This window comes from Haliotis asinina, chromosome 1, assembly GCF_037392515.1.
Source record: "Haliotis asinina isolate JCU_RB_2024 chromosome 1, JCU_Hal_asi_v2, whole genome shotgun sequence".
Lineage (NCBI taxonomy): Eukaryota > Metazoa > Mollusca > Gastropoda > Lepetellida > Haliotidae > Haliotis > Haliotis asinina.
In genome coordinates, this window is record NC_090280.1 from 119,552 (window position 1) to 141,649 (window position 22,098).

The window sequence follows — 22,098 nt, forward strand, 5'->3', positions numbered from 1 at the left end:
TACCAAGTTACTGTTCTACATCCTTTATGGTGGGGGTGGTTGGGGACCTGAGTCCGGTTGTGAATTGTGGATACAACTGTTTATAATTAGTTACATTTTGTCTCAACTATTTTCTTGTTAACTTGAAGTTGAAACAATACTCACTGATGACTTTCTCCATAGAATGGAACATATAGCAGTTTGGGTTTGGAGGTAGCCCTGACTGGAAACTGGACATTTTGGAAAGAGGTGGCAGCTGAAAAGAAGAAGAGGGTCTGTAACACTGTGCCAATACAGTACACAAACATAGACTGTGGATCGGTTTCCACATCATGTGATGTGATGCTGTGATGGATGTGATGTTCTGATAGATGTGATGTGGTTGTGATGGAAGTGATGTGTGGTTGTGATGGATGTGATGTGTGGTTGTGATGGATGTGTTGTGTGATTGTGATGAAAGTGATGTGTGGTTGTGATGAAAGTGATGTGTGGTTGTGATGGAAGTGATGTGTGGTTGTGATGGATGTGTTGTGTGATTGTGATGAAAGTGATGTGTAGTTGTGAGGGATGTGATGTGTGGTTGTGATGGAAGTGATGTGTGGTTGTGATGGATGTGTTGTGTGATTGTGATGAAAGTGATGTCTGGTTGTGAGGGATGTGATGTGTGGTTGTGATGGAAGTGATGTGTGGTTGTGATGGATGTGTTGTGTGATTGTGATGAAAGTGATGTGTGGTTGTGAGGGATGTGATGTGTGGTTGTGATGGAAGTGATGTGTGGTTGTGATGGATGTGTTGTGTGATTGTGATGAAAGTGATGTGTAGTTGTGAGGGATGTGATGTGTGGTTGTGATGGAAGTGATGGATGTGTTGTGTGATTGTGATGAAAGTGATGTGTGGTTGTGAGGGATGTGATGTGTGGTTGTGATGGAAGTGATGTTTGGTTGTAATGGATGTGTTGTGTGATTGTGATGAAAGTGATGTGTGGTTGTGAGGGATGTGATGTGTGATTGTGATGGATGTGTTGTGTGATTGTGATGAAAGTGATGTGTGGTTGTGAGGGATGTGATGTGTGGTTGTGATGGAAGTGATGTGTGGTTGTGATGGATGTGTTGTGTGATTGTGATGAAAGTGATGTGTGGTTGTGAGGGATGTGATGTGTGGTTGTGATGGAAGTGATGTGTGGTTGTGATGGATGTGTTGTGTGATTGTGATGAAAGTGATGTGTGGTTGTGAGGGATGTGATGTGTGATTGTGATGGATGTGTTGTGTGATTGTGATGAAAGTGATGTGTGGTTGTGAGGGATGTGATGTGTGGTTGTGAGGGATGTGATGTGTGGTTGTGATGAAAGTGATGTGTGGTTGTGAGGGATGTGATGTGTGATTGTGATGGATGTGTTGTTCTGGTGCATGTGATGTGTGGTTTTGAAGGGTGTAATATGTGGTTGTGATGGATGTAATGTGTGTTTGTGATGGATGTGTTGTGTGGTTGTGATGGAAGTAATGTGGCTTTGATGGATGGGATGTGTGGTTGTGATGGAAGTAATGTGGCTTTGATGGATGGGATGTGTGGTTTTGATGGATGTGCTGTGTGGTTTTGATGGAAGTGATGTGTGGTTGTGAGGGATGTGATGTGTAATTGTGATGGAAGTGATGTGTGGTTGTGATGGATGTGATGCCTGATTGTGATCGATGTGATGTGTGGTTGTGATGGAAGGGATGTTGTTTTGATTGATGTGATGTGTGGTTGTGATGGAAGGGATGTGTGGTTGTGATGGAAGGGATGTGGTTTTGATTGATGTGATGTGTGATTGTGATGGATGTGATGCCTGATTGTGATCGATGTGATGTGTGGTTGTGATGGAAGGGATGTTGTTTTGATTGATGTGATGTGTGGTTGTGATGGAAGGGATGTGGTTTTGATTGATGTGATGTGTGATTGTGATGGATGTGATGCCTGATTGTGATCGATGTGATGTGTGGTTGTGATGGAAGGGATGTTGTTTTGATTGATGTAATGTGTGGTTGTGATGGAAGGGATGTGTGATTGTGATGGATGTGTTGTTCTGGTGGATGTGTTGTGTGGTTCTGAAGGGTGTGATGTGTAATTGTGATGGATGTGATGTGTGGTTGTGATGGATGTGTTGTGTGACTGTGATGGATGTGATGTGTGGTTGTGATGGACGAGGTGACACTGTGACATACATGTGTGCTTGACGTTGATTTTGAATCCTCCTACGCTGATTCTGTCGTCGCTGTGGAAGATGATGCTCCCACTGGTAATGACAATATACTCTGGGTAGAGGTCTCCGCACCAGCGGTCCACAAGGTCGCCGCTACTGGAGTAAATCTCTAGGTAGTCATTGATGCAGTCAGGGGAGTCCTGCAGAGAGAAGGTGTCAAACTCCAGCTGCAGAGGATCACCGCTTCCTGAAGTCAGGTTCCATCGACAGTGTAGGTCACTGCAATATCAACACTTGCATCTACAGCGTAGATCCCAGCAGCATCAACACTTTCATTTACAGTGTAGATCATTGCAATATCAAAGCTTAAATCTATAGCATAGGTCCCTGCAACATCAACACCTACACCAACAGCATAGATCCCTGCAACATCAACACCTACACTGACAACATAGGTCCCTGCAACATCAACACCTACACCGACAGCATAGGTCCCTGGTGATCCCTACCATGTTAACGTACCTTTCATAATGCCCTGACTGGCTGGGGAGCGAGATGCTGGTGGTCTGTCTGATGGTGATGTGTAGCGGATGGTCGTAACACTGGCCGCACACTGCAACAGAAATATGTACCAATTGCCGCCTTAAACATGCTAAAGATGACACAACCAAATCTTCTATAATACTACAGCACAGCCTATACACAACCACATGTGACGTCCTAAATGTTTGACAATATCATGGTCTACAGCACAGCCTGTACACAGCCAGGTGATGTCCTAAATGTTTGACAACATCATGGTCTACAGCACAGCCTATACACAGCCTATACACAGCCAGGTGACGTCCTAAATGTTTGACAATATCATGGTCTACAGCACAACCTATACACAGCCAGATGATGTCCTAAATGTTTGACAATATCATGGTCTACGTCACAACCTATACACAGCCAGGTGATGTCCTAAATGTTTGACAATATCATGGTCTATGTCACAACCTATACACAGCCAGGTGATGTCCTAAATGTTTGACAATATCATGGTCTATGTCACAACCTATACACAGCCAGGTGATGTCCTAAATGTTTGACAATATCATGGTCTACAGCACAGCGTATACACAGCCAGGTGACGTCCTAAATGTTTGACAATATCATGGTCTATGTCACAACCTGTATACAGCCAGGTGATGTCCTAAATGTTTGACAATATCATGGTCTATGTCACAACCTATACACAGCCAGGTGATGTCCTAAATGTTTGACAATATCATGGTCTACAGCACAGCCTATACACAGCCAGGTGACGTCCTAAATGTTTGACAATATCATGGTCTATGTCACAACCTATACACAGCCAGGTGATGTCCTAAATGTTTGACAATATCATGGTCTATGTCACAACCTATACACAGCCAGGTGATGTCCTAAATGTTTGACAATATCATGGTCTACAGCACAGCGTATACACAGCCAGGTGATGTCCTAAATGTTTGACAATATCATGGTCTATGTCACAACCTATACACAGCCAGGTGACATCCTAAATGTTTGACAATATCATGGTCTATGTCACAACCTATACACAGCCAGGTGATGTCCTAAATGTTTGACAATATCATGGTCTACAGCACAGCCTATACACAGCCAGGTGATGTCCTAAATGTTTGACAATATCATGGTCTACGTCACAACCTATACACAGCCAGGTGACGTCCTAAATGTTTGACAATATCATGGTCTATGTCACAACACTGGCCGCACACTGCAACAGAAATATGTACCAATTGCCGCCTTAAACATGCTAAAGATGACACAACCAAATCTTCTATAATACTACAGCACAGCCTATACACAACCACATGTGACGTCCTAAATGTTTGACAATATCATGGTCCACAGCACAGCCTGTACACAGCCAGGTGATGTCCTAAATGTTTGACAACATCATGGTCTACAGCACAGCCTATACACAGCCTATACACAGCCAGGTGACGTCCTAAATGTTTGACAATATCATGGTCTACAGCACAACCTATACACAGCCAGATGATGTCCTAAATGTTTGACAATATCATGGTCTACGTCACAACCTATACACAGCCAGGTGATGTCCTAAATGTTTGACAATATCATGGTCTACAGCACAGCCTGTACACAGCCAGGTGATGTCCTAAATGTTTGACAATATCATGGTCTACGTCACAACCTATACACAGCCAGGTGATGTCCTAAATGTTTGACAATATCATGGTCTATGTCACAACCTATACACAGCCAGGTGATGTCCTAAATGTTTGACAATATCATGGTCTACAGCACAGCCTATACACAGCCAGGTGACATCCTAAATGTTTGACAATATCATGGTCTATGTCACAACCTATACACAGCCAGGTGATGTCCTAAATGTTTGACAATATCATGGTCTACAGCACAGCCTATACACAGCCAGGTGATGTCCTAAATGTTTGACAATATCATGGTCTATGTCACAACCTATACACAGCCAGGTGATGTCCTAAATGTTTGACAATATCATGGTCTACAGCACAACCTACACACAGCCAGGTGACGTCCTAAATGTTTGACAATATAATGGTCTATGTCACAACCTGTACACAGCCAGGTGATGTCCTAAATGTTTGACAATATCATGGTCTACGTCACAACCTGTATACAGCCAGGTGATGTCCTAAATGTTTGACAATATCATGGTCTATGTCACAACCTATACGCAGCCAGGTGATGTCCTAAATGTTTGACAATATCATGGTCTACAGCACAGCCTGTACACAGCCAGGTGACGTCCTAAATGTTTGACAATATCATGGTCTACAGCACAACCTATACACAGCCAGATGATGTCCTAAATGTTTGACAATATCATGGTCTACGTCACAACCTATACACAGCCAGGTGATGTCCTAAATGTTTGACAATATCATGGTCTACAGCACAACCTATACACAGCCAGATGATGTCCTAAATGTTTGACAATATCATGGTCTACGTCACAACCTATACACAGCCAGGTGATGTCCTAAATGTTTGACAATATCATGGTCTACAGCACAGCCTATACACAGCCAGGTGACGTCCTAAATGTTTGACAATATCATGGTCTACAGCACAGCCTATACACAGCCAGGTGACATCCTAAATGTTTGACAATATCATGGTCTATGTCACAACCTGTATACAGCCAGGTGATGTCCTAAATGTTTGACAATATCATGGTCTACGTCACAACCTGTATACAGCCAGGTGATGTCCTAAATGTTTGACAATATCATGGTCTACGTCACAACCTATACACAGCCAGGTGACATCCTAAATGTTTGACAATATCATGGTCTACAGCACAGCCTATACACAGCCAGGTGATGTCCTAAATGTTTGACAATATCATGGTCTACGTCACAACCTATACACAGCCAGGTGATGTCCTAAATGTTTGACAATATCATGGTCTACGTCACAACCTGTATACAGCCAGGTGATGTCCTAAATGTTTGACAATATCATGGTCTACAGCACAGCCTATACACAGCCAGGTGATGTCCTAAATGTTTGACAATATCATGGTCTACAGCACAGCGTATACACAGCCAGGTGATGTCCTAAATGTTTGACAACATCATGGTCTACAGCACAGCCTCTACACAGCCAGGTGATGTCCTAAATGTTTGACAATATCATGGTCTATGTCACAACCTGTATACAGCCAGATGTGATGTAGTAGTATAGGGAATAGGGTTTTTGTAAAAGTAAAAGCGTCCGTTTGTTGCCACAGTCCTCCTAGGGAGGATTAGAAAGATTTTGTTGCGCATGTCTCCCAAGGAGAAGTGCGTCGGTGCCTTCTCTCACCATGAGAGTGCCCCACTCAGAAAGGCCCTTTTCAGAGACCCAACTGATATGATCATGATACCTTGCCTTGAAACTGTGCAAGGAAGTCAACTGAGGCACCGTGATCATGTGATAGCTCTATGGCAACGACGGTATATTACTTCCTTGATGTACATTTAGACAATTGTTTCACATACTGTGAAAGAGCTAATAAAGCAAGCTCGTGAACGTGGAAAGCGAGGGTATTCCCGTATGAGGAAGTCTGAGCTCATCGAATTAGTGAAGGAACAAAAACCTATAGAATTACAATTGACGCCTACTGAGCGTGCTATAGGAAAATATTTGAGAGGTTGGAAGATGGAACTTTAAAGAAATATAGACGTTGGAGATAGAAAACAATTGGTATTTCATAAAGTGAATGAAGAACTGAAAGATTTAGTAGGTATTAAATTTCAACTCACATTAAATATGACAATAGAGAAACAACAGGCGAATGGAGCAACTTACTCCGCAACTGACAGGTCATTTGCAAAAATTCGTGAAACATTAGAATGGTACACTAATCAGGGATCTGGTTGGGTGGTTGACAAGACTGACATGGTCCACCTAGATATAGCAAATTAAATGCCATTGAAAGTAGGGAGACCTGTACCCACTCCTAAATATGCTATGGTTAATATTCCAAATACAGGGGAGAATTGCATGAGGATAGCGTTAAAAGTCGCCAAATTTCCAACCAAGAAACATCCATGCAGACTTTCCAGTTATACGGAAGATGATGGGATCATTTGGGATGGTACCGGACGAACCCACCCCTCAGTGCACAAAAAAAAAAAAAAAAAGAATCCAGATTCAGCTATAAACGTATTTGGATGTCAAGGGAAAAAAGTCATGGTCCACAGGATAAGTCCTTTATTGTAAAAGGAGGGTAGAAAAACGGCTGATATATTTCTAATACAAAAATGTGAACAATGTCACTACATAACAATAACACATTTCAGCTGCTTGGTGTACAATCAATGAAAATATAAGTGAAGAAACACTTCTGTGAAAGGTGCCTTCACGGATTCTCAAAGCCGGACTTGCTTGTCTCAGACGGAGAGTATTGCCTGGAGGTGGGGGAACAGGGAAACAGATAGAGATGTCAGAAGATCCATACAACATCCTGAAATTTTACTACAAAAATCAGTTGCCGGTACCATACATTATCTACGCCGACTTCGAAGCTATCATGCAAACAATCGATACAGTAGCTCAATCCACTGATTCAAATTTGACACAAAAAGTACAACACCACGAGGTGTGTGGATTCAGGTATGTGGTCAATCGTGGTGATGGTGAAACTAAACCCCCAGTCATTTATAGAGGGTCAGGCATGGCTGAAAAATTTCTGAAGTGTTTACAAAATAAAGAGGAGGCGATCAAGGAAAAATTAAACAACAAAATACCAATACCCTATTACCCCAGCGAATTGGGAAACCAACAACAAAAGCATGCATTGTCATGTCTGCAGTAAACCTGGTGATTCAGTGCAAGATCACTGTCACGTGACCAGGAAATACCGAGGGGCAGCTCACAATGCGTGCAACTTAAAGGACAAATCCGAAATTGATGCACATCCCCGTCGTATTTCATAATCTCCGCGGCTATGATTCACACTTGATCATGCAGGCCATTTCAAAGGTGGAAGGTCACATAACCTGCGACCCAAACAATAAGGAAAGATATATATCCTTTTTCATTAATTAGCCTGCGATTTATCGATGGTGTTCAATTTCTGTTGTCGTCTCTAGACAGTTTGGTAAAGGGTAATAACCGGGACGATTTGGCTATAACTAATCATTACACAGAAGAGAAAACTAGAGCTTAGCTGCTGCGCAAGGGTATTTATCCGTACGAATACATGTATGACTGGTCCAAGTTTAATGAGACACAGTTACCTCACTTGCTTCTATAGAAAGCTCTCCGACGCATCTGCCTCGCAAGGCGATTATGAATGCGCAAGACATGTATGGGAAAAACTGGGCTGCAAGAATCTAAATGATATATTTGAAAACAGACATGTTGCTGTTGGCTGATGTTTTCGAGATATTCAGAAAAACGTGTTTGAAGCAATACGGGTTGGACCCCGCATGGTATTATTCAAGTCCTGGGCTATCTTGGGATGCCTTACTGAAGAAAACAGGTGTGGAGTTAAAATTATTCTTAGATTACGATATGCATCTGTTTATTGAAAAAGGGTTACGCGGTGGTATTTCCATGGTATTGAAACGTTATGTTAAAGTGAATAACGAGCATGTGGACGGCTACAATCCGAAGAAGCCTTTGAATCAATACTCTATCTCTATACTATAACAACCTATATGGTTGGCCTTGAGTCAATAACTACTGACAGGGGGATCCGAATGAGCCCAGCCTGTAGGGGATGTGATGAGTTTAGCGCCGGATTCCCCCACCGGCTATATCCTGGAAGTGGACTTAGAGTGCCCGGCGGAATTGCATCAGTCTCATAACAGCTATCCACTCACTCCTGAATGGATGAAGGTTATTCCTGACTGGGTATCCAAGTACCAACGTAACTTGCTTGGGGGTGTGGGGGGATCCCCCATTGAAAAACTGGTACCGAATTTGATGAACAAAACAAAGTATATCATTCACTATCGTAATTTACAGCTGTATCCCTGGGCATGAAACTGACTAAAGTTCATAGAATACTGAAGCTTGATCAAAGCCCCTGGATGGAATAAGGATGAACATGGGCCTCAGAAAGCTGGCCCCAAACGACTTCAAGAAAAACCTGTACAAACCAATGAACAACTCCATATTAGGTAAAAGGATGGAGAATTTATGAAAACGCGTTAACGTGAAGCTAGTCCAGTCGAATGAGGAAGACAAAATCAGGAAACTGATAGCGAGACCGGTGTACAATTGAAGTACTATATTCGATGATGACTTGGCAGCTACACATACGGAAAAGAGTCACATTAAACTTAATCGACTGGTCTATGAGTATTCTAGACCTGTCCAAACAGCTGACGTATGACTTCTACTACAACATCCTCAAGAAACAGTATCCGGATAGGGGTGTGGGAAGTACTCCTACCTGTGAGGTATTGTACACGGATACAGATTCTCTGTTGATGGAGATTCACACCGAGGACATGTACGGGGATATGAAAAAATATATACATCTATATGACACCAACGATTACCCGAGAGACCACCCCACGCATAGCCAAGTCAACAAAAAGGTTTTTTGGTAAGATGAAGGATGAATGTGCTGGCACACCATTCACCAAATACGTTTGAGACCTATTCCATCAAACAAGCAGACGACACTGAAATAAGAAAGGCTAAAGGTGTGGAAAAGAACATGTAAAACGACATATCAAGTATACCTTCTACAAGCAGGCCCTATTCAAGAAGAAAACGTTCACACACCACCCTTCGTAGTGACGAAGATATACGGGTTGACTTTCAATAAGGCTTCTCTATTGCCGATGGACACAAAACGATGGATAGCTTTGGATGGTGTCAATACCTATGCTTACGGTCATAAAAATATTAAATTAAATATACATAATGGAGAAAGTTTACTACAGCCTGTCGGGATATTGGAAAGGAGTAGACACTATTGAAAAATTAGCTAAAGCCGCACATGTTTCGGAAGATAAAGCCAAAGCCTGGTTACAAAAACAAGCCATATGGCAAATATACTTGCCTGGCACCAAAATATGTACCCAGGAGAAAATTTGGTATTCATATACCTAATCAAGCTCACCAGGCTGACCTGTTGTTTCTTCCACATGAAACGGTTAGAGGTAAAACCAAGAAGGGTAAACAGTTGGGTAAGCCCTGACAGTTGTAGACGTAGTTAGCTGCTACAAGGAAGCCAAAGCCTTGATCGCAAAGGATTCAACACAAGTAACTGTATGCGTATATCCAAACGCAGTCCGCTGACGTGGCAATCGGAGCTGTAAGTCAATCCAGGCCGGGAATTCATGGGTGCCATGTCAAACACAATGTCGAGGTAAGGAGGGGTGCGGCTGGGAAACATCGAAGTGAAGCATAGTCGAGAGCTTCAATTGCTCCATAGTCGAATGTTTGTTTGCACCCCAGTATTCGCGCGATTTAGAGGATCCCCAACATAGAAACACTGAAAGGGTAGGCTTCCTTGAGTGAATGACGAAGTAACAAGACTACTCATAAGAGACCAGTCAAAGCAATCCGTATGAAATCCATTGTAGCAGAAGCAGCAGCACCCCGTCGTAAAAAATAAAAACAAATGTCCAGAACATTTAAATTTGCGGATGTAGTCTATTTTTTCTCGTAAATAAGCTGAAATCGTATTTAATCCATACGATTGGCTCTACATAATTGGTAATGACCTTTAACGTCTATACCACACACCAAGCACGTACAGTTAGTATAACCTTTATGGTGAAAACAACAATAACCCTCAATGTGGCTTTTTGTAATGCACAATAAAATTCTATCATGAAGAGCCTCCACATTAAGCGAACCCTGACCTCCTGAATTGATTGGCATATATAAACGATTAAGAGAGGAATGAGGGTGGTGTGCTCTGTTATCAGACATGATCCTTCTGGTCAGGCGGTCAAGACTCTGGATGTCTTGTTTTGTCCCATCAACTACCCTAAAGGAATAGGAGAGGACTGGCACAGCAAAAGTGTTGGTGGCTTTGACCTTGTTTCGAGCACTGAGCTCGGAGCTCCAGATTTTCTTCAAACGAGATTTATACTCGGCCCGAAGTTTATCTTGAATCTGGGCATTCTTGTCTCGAACTTGCATTCCAAGATAGGTGTAGGCCTGATCTTCCACAAGATGCTCAATGACTCCTCCCCCTTGTAACCTGACCGAATTGTTTATCAAATCTACAATTTGCCAATTTTGCCATGTTGATTGCTGCCTCCATCGGGGCTAGATACATACCGTATTTGTGATACAAAGCACAACTGATATAGCTCAAGGTATTATCGATAAACGGGTCTTTCTCTAAGTCCTCCCACAAATAGAGTTGACATTCCCGGTGGGATCAGTAAAAGGTGAGACACTATGCCGGTGTAAATCTGGATACTAGTAGAACGTATGACTTTTGTCATCTCAGCTCCGAGTTGTGTCTCATACCTAGCGTATAATTTATTTATTCCCTCATCTGACATTTTCTGAATTTTATCAGCAATTATGTTTTCGCCTAAATATTGTTTTGCCTTACCACGCACAACTAGTGTTATCAGTCTGCCTCGCTGCTTGTTGTCCTCTGCAATTTATATCTGTTCCAGTAATTAATCGCACTCCATGTTATAATATAGTAATCTAGTTATTATTTTTAAAATATAATATTCAACACACACTAAACACAGAGAGATAAAGGTTAGGTTACACACGACTAGAACTTCAAAAACTGACACTGCTAAAAATTACTAAAACATTACTAAAAATTACAAAAAATTACTAAAACATTACTAAAAATTACTAAAACATTACTAAAACATTACTAAAAATTACTAAAACATTACTAAAAATTACTAAACCACTACTAAAATTTACTAAACTATTACTTGGTAATTCACTGGTTGGTCGGTTTTCAAAACGAGCTTGGCATGTTTAGTTTCAGCAAGCTGTTTCTTCACCCATTCCCGTACTGATTTACTCATCACATCGTTCTCTCTCAAACACTCCTCGAACGAATCCCTATCCTTGCAGTGAAATAATGCCACCCATCGCGTCTGCTCCCTCAAATCTTTCAATACCAAGTTGAAATTTTGTGTCAATTTTTTCTGGTCCTTCGATATCTACAGGTGTCACTATGTCCGTTCATCCTGACGAATTTTCATTGCTCTGCCATCAGCTTAACGGTACTCCTCTGCTTTTTCATAAGCATAGTTAAGTTTTTCTTTTTGTTGATCTACCCATTCTGGCATGTCTACTTCATCATCAGCTGATTCTGATGTAGCCCTACCCAGCAAACAGTCAACTGGGAGCTGTGGATGCCTTCCAAACATCAGAAAGAATGGGGAAATACCTGAGGATGAACGTGGAGTGGCATTGTAATAATACAGAAATTCCGGAAGATAATCTGAACATTTCTTCTTTTTATCCTTTGGGAGAGTTCTAAGGAGTTCATGCTGGGTTCTGTTGAAATGTTCACACTGTCCATTTTCTTGAGAGTGATATGGAGTGGTTCTGCTCTTACGCACACCATACAGAGAACATAAACTGCTTACTACCTGTGATTCAAAGTTCCTACCTTGATCGAAATGAATTCTGTCGAGAGGCCCATGGAACCACTCAGGAACTAATGCCTTTTGGTCTTTTGTAGGAACTGCCACAGCGAACTTTGTGAAGGCATCAGTGATTACTAGAACATTCTCTTTGCCACTTGTGGAGGGTTCTAGAACAGTAAAGTCCATGGCTACAAGTTTTAAAGGTCTCATTGCAAGGAGATGGCCCAGTGGTGGTAGAATCTTTGGTTGTGGCATCTTCACAACAGCACACCTTGTGCAATCTTTGCACCAATTCTCGACATCTTTAAACATGTCTGGCCAGAAACAGCGGTCTCTTAAAAGGCTGAGCATATGCTCAATACCTTGATGTCCTGCCTGGTCATGAGTACTGTGCAAGACCTTCTTTTTCATCATGGTGGGAAGTATCAGCTGTCTAATCAGGCCTATGCAAGGATCTTGAATTTCTCTGTAGAGTTCTATTACAGTAGGATGTCATCAGACCAAGCCATAGTCCTTATGCATTGCCAATTGTCATAGTGTGCAAGAAAGATTCCTCGATTCGCCTATGTACTGATTATCGATAGTTGAATTCTAAGAACCAGAAAGATGCATTTCCTCTGCCCAGAACTGAAGAGACCTTGGATGCACTCCATGGCAGTCAGTGGTTCTCAACACTGGACATGGCCTGGACATGAACAACCAACCTCTTCCACCGTTTGAGCAGGTCTAATGTTTTCCTCTGTTCTTTCTTTCTCTCCTGTCTTCTTGGTTTTCTTCCCATACCAATATACTGTAATGTTCTTTGGATGGCAACATTCATGCGCACTTTTTCTTTTTGAGAATAACTTGGAAAAGAAACTGTAGACTCAATGCCTTGTTTGTCTTGATGTGCAGAAATCCTAACTCGTTTTGGGACCACTGTGGAGTTCTGTATGTTCAAAGTTACCTGAACTGATGCACACATCAAAGTGCTCATTGATTTCTTTCTCGACAGAGCATCAGCATTCTTATTATACTCGGTACTTGACATCAAAATCAAAAGCTGCAAGCTGTGACAACCATCTTTGTTCCACTGCACCCAGTTTGGCTGTTTGAAGGTGAATCGGTAGGTTATTGTCAGTGAATACTGTGAACTTGTGTCTAAGCATGTAATCCAAGCACAGGTGCTGAGATTAGTTTACCCTTCAAAGTATCGAGAGCGACTTGACAATTATCGTTCCAGGCAGACTGTTTCTGGTTTGCTTGGATTCAACCTGTTGACTACATTATGCAGTGGCCCTGCTAAGTTAGACAAACCCTTTACATATCATCTGTAGTAGAAATGATCGTAAATCCTTCATCTTGGGTACTTCCCACTCTGCTACAGCTTTCACCTTTTCTGCGATCAGTTGCAACACCTTCTGCAGATATGGCATGTCCTAGATATTTCACCTCTCGCTGCAAAAAGTGACATTTGTTTGATCTGAGCTTTAAACCATGTTTTCTCAAGATTCAGAATACATCCTCCAACCAAGGAAAGTGTTCCTCGAAAGACTTGGCAAATACAATGATGTCATCCAGGTAAACCAACAGAATTAGGAATATCTGCTCCCTGAAACATTGTTACATAAGACTCTGAAATGTAGCAGGAGCCCCTGACAACCCAAAAGGCATGCGGTTGTACTCATACGACCCATATAGAGTGGTAAATGCCGTCTTTTCCTTGTCTTTCTCCTCTGCTGCCACTTGGTTGTACCCACTGGCCATGTCCAGTGTTGAGAACCACTGACTGCCATGGAGTGCATCCAAGGTCTCTTCAGTTCTGGGCAGAGGAAATGCATCTTTCTGGTTCTTAGAATTCAACTTTCGATAATCAGTACATAGGCGAATCGAGGAATCTTTCTTGCACACTATGACAATTGGCGATGCATAAGGACTATGGCTTGGTCTGATGACATCCTGCTGTAATAGCTTTTTGATGTGTTTGGCCGCTATTTTGGATTGAAGTTTTTGCTGCTGTTTTTCAGCAAAATTATGACTACTTTGCTCCCCAAATCTGCTGCACTACAACTACAACAGCTACCGCTCTCAGACATGGCACACTTTGTGTCTAGGCACCGACCTCCCAACGCACTTACGTCGTTGCAAACATGCACCGTTTTGACGGTGATACAGACTGCATTAGCTAAAGGAAGGACAAAACATTTGAGACGTGCCCCAAATGAAAGAAAAGTGCATGCAGCAAATTCATTAATACTTCTGATCATACCGCTTGCATCTATGTTCACATCACCATAAACAACACAAGAAAAAAAAAATGGTGATTTACAAAAATTTACAAAATGTAAATATGATATTTACAAACATTTACAACCATTGTAAAGGTGATGTTTACAAGGCTTGTAAACTTTTGTAAATTTAGGAAGGATTTCACCACTACTTCTTTCAATTTTGCCATTTCTCAAGAATCCCCATGACTCTGTATACTTACTAATTTATTAATTTTTTGTTCTGTTAGAGTTCTTACTGTTGATATGCATAATAGATCTTGCATGTGACATAATTATTCATGAAAACTGAATGGAATAATGGAAAGGAATAAGCCATAATTTGTATAGTCCATTTGTGCTTTATATCAATGCAACTGCGTCTGGTGCATGAAAACATGAAAGTTGATGTGTACGGCCGGCATTGATCTATATACCAAGTACTTATGACTGTTAAAACAGATGTCTTGCCTTTGTTCGAGATCATCATCCCAAGCTCATTCCGGTGATTTTACCACTCTACTCCGTGGGAACTATATGCATTCTCTAAATAACACCTGTCACTAGACCTTTTATGTTGGTGCTCATTAACGGTGTTATGCAATTGGTGTATTCAAGAAATCTCATAAACATGTCAATAGATAATTGGTTGTGATGTCAGTACGTGTGGATTGGAGCAAATACTCAAATGAATTGATAAAAATCATTGTGTAACAAGATTTATATAATCATTTACAAGAAGTATGTTACAGAATATTTAAATGGTGTGTGCCGGTCTATCATTTGTTTGTTTATGTTCGGCGTACATAATTTTTTAATTTATCATTCATACATAAAACATAACTTACATAACTGTACACTCTGTTTTGCAATTTGGTAACTTTCGCAAATATAAGAAATTCTTAAAGTGCTACACAATCATACATCATCAGTGTGAACAGTGATAGTTCACTTTATACACAACTGACTCAACAAGATGGGAAAAAACTTTTCCATACTCTGTCATGGTCTTCCTTTCTGCTTGAAGATGTTTTTTGTCTTTAGTCTATGGTTACTTCGGTGAGCATCCTTAATTTTACTATCAAGACACCAAAAATAATTATCATACCAATAACATTCTCATAAATGCTCTATATTAATACAATTAGTTTGTATGTGTGGAATGCACTTTACAAAGGTAAATAAACCAAAGTTCTAATGCAAGATTATCATATGACAAACCACGAGGTTAATTCTTCAATCATATTTAGTATCAAATCTAAGAGAAGAAGTGACGAAGAGGTAGGCAGATCTTAAGATGGACAGATGATTAAGATCAGATAATTCACTATTTCCATATAAGATTGTCTTCAAGCTTTACCCATGTTCGTAATTCAAATTTATATACATATGTGACAACACATGCTGCATTTAAATTTTGTATTGTATGTTGTATGGTACCGGTGTAGATATAAACTGTAAAGCTGTTCACAATCCCATTTCATTTTTTTTCAATAAAAAACAAACACAATAATTAAGCACAAAAAATGAGATGTGTAAATCATTCCCTCTGCTGGTGATGGTTGTGTGGGATTAGTTAAACGACCAAACCCATTTGAGCATGCCTTATAATCCTCTTACTCTTAAAATAAACAACTTCAGTCCAAAGAGGATATCACTAGTGGGATTATTTGGCTGATTTGAGTTAGTGTTTTGATAACGCTTAGTCTTGATGAACAATAGTCTATTTCAACAACATGGTCAGTTGGTAAAATTCATATTAAAGTGACATACCTTTATTTACATGTTTCACAAACCGTTGTGTACACGTGCACTGTCCATGGCATTTCTTGGTTGGAGAAGTTACAGAGGAAGAGTAACTCAAAGTAATTTGATGACCTTTTGAGATCTAAATACATATATGAACACCCGTTTGGAAAATGCAGTTGAATTTAAGACTTTACATCTACAAAGCCGTTCAGAATGTCTGTCAGCGATATTTCTTCAGAGGGCACATTCAGCTCAGGTGAGTATATTGCAGATGACGCAAGTATATTATTTGTAAAATCAGTAAGGCAATCCTGATGACGCCATGTGTTCCTTCAGCAGCATGGTTGTTGAGAAATCTTACACTCAAGACTACCATATCATTTAGCAGGGAGCTCAATACACAGAGTCGTAGAGTATCCCTGCCATTCAGTAAGTGTTTAGTATATTGAATCACGATATGAGAACAACAACCCGACTATTTGGCTGATCAAAGGTTTACTACATGTCATAAATATCCTTCCTGGAACTTAATCAGGCTATGGGGGTGGAATATATTCCCCAGGTAACACCAGCTGGTTTTTTTTGTGGTTGAGCTGAAGGATTACCTGTTGCATGTAATTTCAATTATAATGTATAATTAGTATAAGATTGATTTTGGACGTATTCTTACAGACGTAAAACGTTCTGTTTTATGTTTTAAGACATAGGTTTCATCAAAAACAACGATGACGGAGCAATACAGACTAATCCCAGTATTCATGCATATACGTATTTTGGGTTCCAATATCACACATCATTATATGGATGGAATAGTGCCCTTAATAGATATATCCTTTTCAAAATCGCTGAGGCATATCAAATTTAACACAAATATATTTTAAAAACTAAATTGATTGTTTTATAACCAGGACATTTAGAGTTGAAAATTTTATAAAACATTGATAAATATATAAGGAAAAATTGAAGTCAAGTTAGGCAGGGTCAATGTACTGGGAAAGTGCATTGACCAAGTAATCAGATTTTATGGCTTGGGGGAAATGACAATTTCTCTGAAGTAACATAAACTAGGACTTTATAATTCTACATGATTAGGCGGATGGACATTTGGATACTAATGGTCAGTTTGTCAATAAAAGGGACACGCAGATGATCGGAAATAATTTGTTTAAGTATCTTCTGGCGACTATCAGTCGGAAATATTATTTGATATTCTGTCAGATATGTCAGTGTTTGGTTGATGGATGGCTAAAAGTTGATTAACGAAGATATTTTATACTGGAAGAATTTGATGGTACCGATAAAGTTTCGGAAAGGGACTAATGAAAGTAACTAATTATTAAGATTGGGTAGGAGTCATTTTTGTATGATGTAGGACATTATTTCGGGGTGAGGAGCCTAAATTGTCACGACTTCTATTTTGTTAGTTGTCCGGTGAGTGGTGCGCGATTCTGAGCCCCACCGTTGACTTGAGAGGTTCTCTCTGTATATTGAGAGAATGGTTCAGACGAACTTATAGTATCAGAAGTTGTGCAAGAAACCAACAAGTTCTTCCAGGATGTTGTAAACTAATGTTGTGTCTAGACCAGAAACTAGGAAATATTTGAGGACCTTTGTTTGTGACAAATCATTCCAAAAATAAAAGGACTTGAACGCCAAACTGGACTTATCCTTGAGTATACCATCTGACTACATCATCCCCAGACAAAGAGTGGAGGAAATACAGATTGCCTAGGGAGAAGGGTATAACACCCCGACACCCTCAGGTATCAGTTTATCTCTTTGTAAATGTTTGTAACGTTTTCAGACAGGAAATTCTTATACGATGTTGTATTAGCAGTAATTCGACTTTATTTAAGACTTTAGTTGTAATACCTGCTAGTCATTTTGTTAGGTTTTTCAAAATGCTAATGGCATTTTTCCCATGAATTTACTTTCACAGACAACTGTGAGGCAGGCTCTATGGAATGCTGAGTCTGTAAGAGGAATGACCCTAAATCCACAACAGATGTAAGAATATAATTTAATATGATTTAAATACAGTAACTGCAAGAGTTTCAATGCATTAAACCATTCAACAAGTAAAACTTCTGGTGTTTCTACAATAACCTCGACATGAATTTATCTTCATTGTGCTGGCAATAAATTTTGAATTGTATTTTTTCAGGTTGGAAACAGGACAGAATAAGGACGCTAAGGCAGCTCTCCCTGTTATTCCGCACGCTGAGTTTCAAGGTACTGCAGTTCTGCTTAATGCTCTGTCCTATATGCATCAGTGCACAACAAAAAAATGAGCACAACCTACTGTCATATAAATAAGAATGCTCATTTCTTGAGCTCCAAACGTGACTTTTGTTGCACAATAAAATTATGCAACAAAATGTGATGTTCATGGGCGATTTTGTTCAACCGTTTGAATCGGTTGCATGTGTTTGGTGACGACTTCTTGTTATAATTCTGTAATCACTCTATAATATACGTCAGTTTTATGGAAACATAAAGTTTCTGTCAGGGTATTGTATCTTGTTTGTTGCAGTGGTTATGACAAGATGTTTGCAGACAAAAAGGAAACCGTCTCAAGAAAGAAAAACAACCAAAACAAACACAGTGATGTCATGAGAAAATGTTCCAGAAAAACTACAGTATGTAAACATGAAAACCAATTTAACTAGCTTTTTTCGGGAATCAAGAATTAGATGAAACTGTTTTAAGAGGATGCACTACGTAACTTAGTTTACCATCAATTAACAAGGAAGAAGGCATGTTAATTGATGAATCTCAACTGAGATGATATCAAGGCATTAGGCCTTGTTAATTAATGAACCCTTAGTGGCATGACTTGCTCATCAGTGAACAAGGGATTAGGCCTTGTTATGTGTTGAGGCTTTGTTCAAGGCTGGGAGATACAGTAACAATCACCCCACAGTATTAATCCTAGTCTGTCGTACAGACCCTGAAGTATATATATCCAAGAAAGCAAATGCAAGTCTAGAAAATGTGGCAAGTCTAGATTTCCTTAGCTTCAGAAAATGAAGAAAGTCTCAGGGCTACATTTCATTATTTTTTTCACTATGAACGTTTTTTCAGTAAAATATGTTCATTTCAGAGACTAGCTGTCAGTCTATATTAATCCGTGTGATCTTTCAAAGGAGAAAAAAGGTTGTACCATACAACATCTGTGTTCTAATGCACTAAATACACAAGTATCAATAATACTTGCTATGAGATTATGAGAATAACCATTGATTCTATTTTCACATTGGTTTACCATTCACTTAATGCAAGTATAATCATATTGACTGTTTTCTTTAGAAATCGAGTCGAAGGGATGCGACAGGCAGACCTCCCGAGCCATAAGAAAGCAAAATATGAACAAGTATTAAAGAATGCACAACTACAATGCTACCCCATTGTTTTTTATTGTATATTTGATAATAATGTGTCACATATTTTCCGTAAATTTGTAAATGGAATGTTTTTGTTTGAAATTTAATCTTCCTCTTGTTATAATCTATAAATAAACATCTAGTGTAAGCTTGACACTGTCTATTTGTTTTGGGGTAATTTAATTCGCATGAAAAACATGAGTATTATAAAAGTGAAACAAATTCCGCATTATAGAATACCATTTCCATCAACACTGCAGTATTGACCACGGAGCACTATCAAGCGAACATCAAATTTATTTCAGTGTTATGATATGCTAAATTCCTTGTTCACGCGTCATGAAACAAATTCAGCACATTACAACTTTCACCACCTAAACAACCCACTCCTCGGCGCATTATCGCGATGATGACACTGCAAGATGTCAAACCAGCCTACAACTCAGCAGAAACAATTTCAAAATGTTTTTTTATCCAATTTTTTATCCAAAAAAGATGCAGTAGAGTTGCGGGGGAATAGAAGCAGTGTGACTCGCCACACCTCAAATATGGTTCCTTAGTCTATGCCATATGAATAAAATGACAATGCACAAAGCCGAAAGGAAGGCCATTCTGTGTATTTTACAGGCACAAGGTGGATAAGAACTTACTAGTATTGATCACGAGATAAAAAAAACCCCAAAACATATGAAATATCAACATGTCAAATATTCCACCACTATAAGTACTAGTAACGTATATTCCATTATATGAGTTCTGCTGTTTGTAAGAAAATAAATAAAACTACAAGCGTACAATCGCGATTCAGAAGAGCAATATGTTGTACCAGGGAGCCTATATAGAGTATTGTAGAGTATCCCTGGTTGTACTTGGACTTTCGTCCCTCGTAAGGAAGCCCGCGGGAGACCAAATCCAGTCATAGCTGGTGGATGTGCACTCAAGTGTAACGACGGCAACCGATTGTCTGCTTCATTTGCTGATACGCTGAGCGCTCATTATTAAAGGTGGGGCCCATAATGTGTTCAGAAAGATGTATTTGATGGACATTTTAGAAGTATGTCGAGTCACAGAAAGTAAGATTCTTTATGGATAACAACTTTTTGTATTGTATTTGATGCATCGTTTCAGTATGGATTGATATACCGTTGTCAAACAAACTCATATACACTATGTTGTTATCCATAAAGAATGTATGTAGAGATGTTGGGTTTTGTAAATCTCTGAATTTGCGTTCGATCCAATCAAAAATCATCTCAGTAGAGATGGTGAACTACTGGAAACTGTCATTCGTCCAAGTACAAAGCAGGACTTGAAACTCACAAGCGTTTGCACCAGTTTCCGTGAGATCCAGCCATCCATGAAAAACGGATGTAGTTTGTTTGCAACCCAGAGACATAAAACAACATGTAATATGTACAAGTATCACACCTGCTTTATTGCATAATGTGGCTGAGACAGGACTCGGGTGCATGAGTCATCAATCAATTTATTTTGTTTATGGCGTATAGCCTGATAGGTGTTAAGTTTAAATGGCATGTGGTCAATGATTGAAGCTGTGTATTGCATACTGTCTTTAGCAGACAGGCAGCCATACATATAGGTGTCAATAAACCAGACATTAAGCTTTCTCTGTGATAGAGGCTGCTTCTTACAATCAACATGTTTTTTTTATGTAACGAGTAGATTATTTACTTGTTTGTGTACACAACCAAGATTAGACTACTGCTTACGACCTCATACTCCGGGCATGCATACTGTTTCAAGCTCCGCGAACCTATTCACTGCGCATGCGTTATGGGCGCAGCGCAGTACAACTGTTGAAACCACTTCTTCCCCCAGCGCTGGGGGAAATTTAGTGAATCGCTTGAACTCCGAATTCGCTGATTTTTTTTCCATCACGGTTTTTTTCTTTATAGGTTGAATTGGCATTTTCTATGATTTGTTTCGGTAACTGCATACCAAAAGGTATCAGAATCTGCAAAGTTGTGTTTTCCTTTTTTATGTGACCTTTTAGAAAGTTTCATTCCATGAGATAACCTGTCAAAATAATACAACATATCAATAATGCCCTATGCTCCAGGGTTGGCAGTTCTCTCTGGAGGTCTTGATGTTTCTTTTTCTTTCGGACAGTGTCTGGCCAGCACTATGCTGCACCATGTTCAGTTTATGAATTTGCGTCCCCAGTCCAACATGAAATTTATCACCTTGAAAACATTGGGATGGGTTTTCTGAACAAGTTACTTTAACCTCCCATGCCAACCTCTTACCTGTTATTTGTCCAGGGCACATTTCTGTCATGGAGTTCCATTCCTGAAGGTTGTTGTTTAGTTATGTTAAATATAGCAGTATGTGTTAACTGCAACTAGCCCGTGTACAACAGGTGTAGTCCCACGAAGCCTAAAATTATTCAGTTAGGTACAGTTCACTCGGCTTATTGGACTTCATGCCTCAATGATTTTATGGG

General features: G+C 39.9%; 1 protein-coding gene and 1 pseudogene across 2 annotated transcripts in view; both read right to left on the reverse strand.

Moving 5' to 3' along the window:
- Window positions 1–22,098, reverse strand: part of LOC137286101 (cubilin-like) — a 199,100-nt gene that overhangs the window by 109,378 nt on the left and 67,624 nt on the right. The window contains exons 2-4 of one of the 2 annotated variants that reach the window (XM_067817775.1): window positions 2,682–2,772; window positions 2,182–2,359; window positions 145–235 (exon numbers count right to left, since the gene is read on the reverse strand). Coding sequence is in view for 1 of the 2 variants with exons in the window: in XM_067817773.1 (XP_067673874.1) it covers window positions 145–235; window positions 2,182–2,438; window positions 2,682–2,772 (439 nt within the window). In the remaining variant the exon portion in view is untranslated. Of the gene's footprint in view, window positions 1–144; window positions 236–2,181; window positions 2,439–2,681; window positions 2,773–22,098 lie in introns of both variants that reach the window. The other variant, XM_067817773.1, reaches the window with a different exon arrangement.
- On the reverse strand, window positions 963–1,984 carry LOC137257901 (mucin-3A-like; annotated as a pseudogene).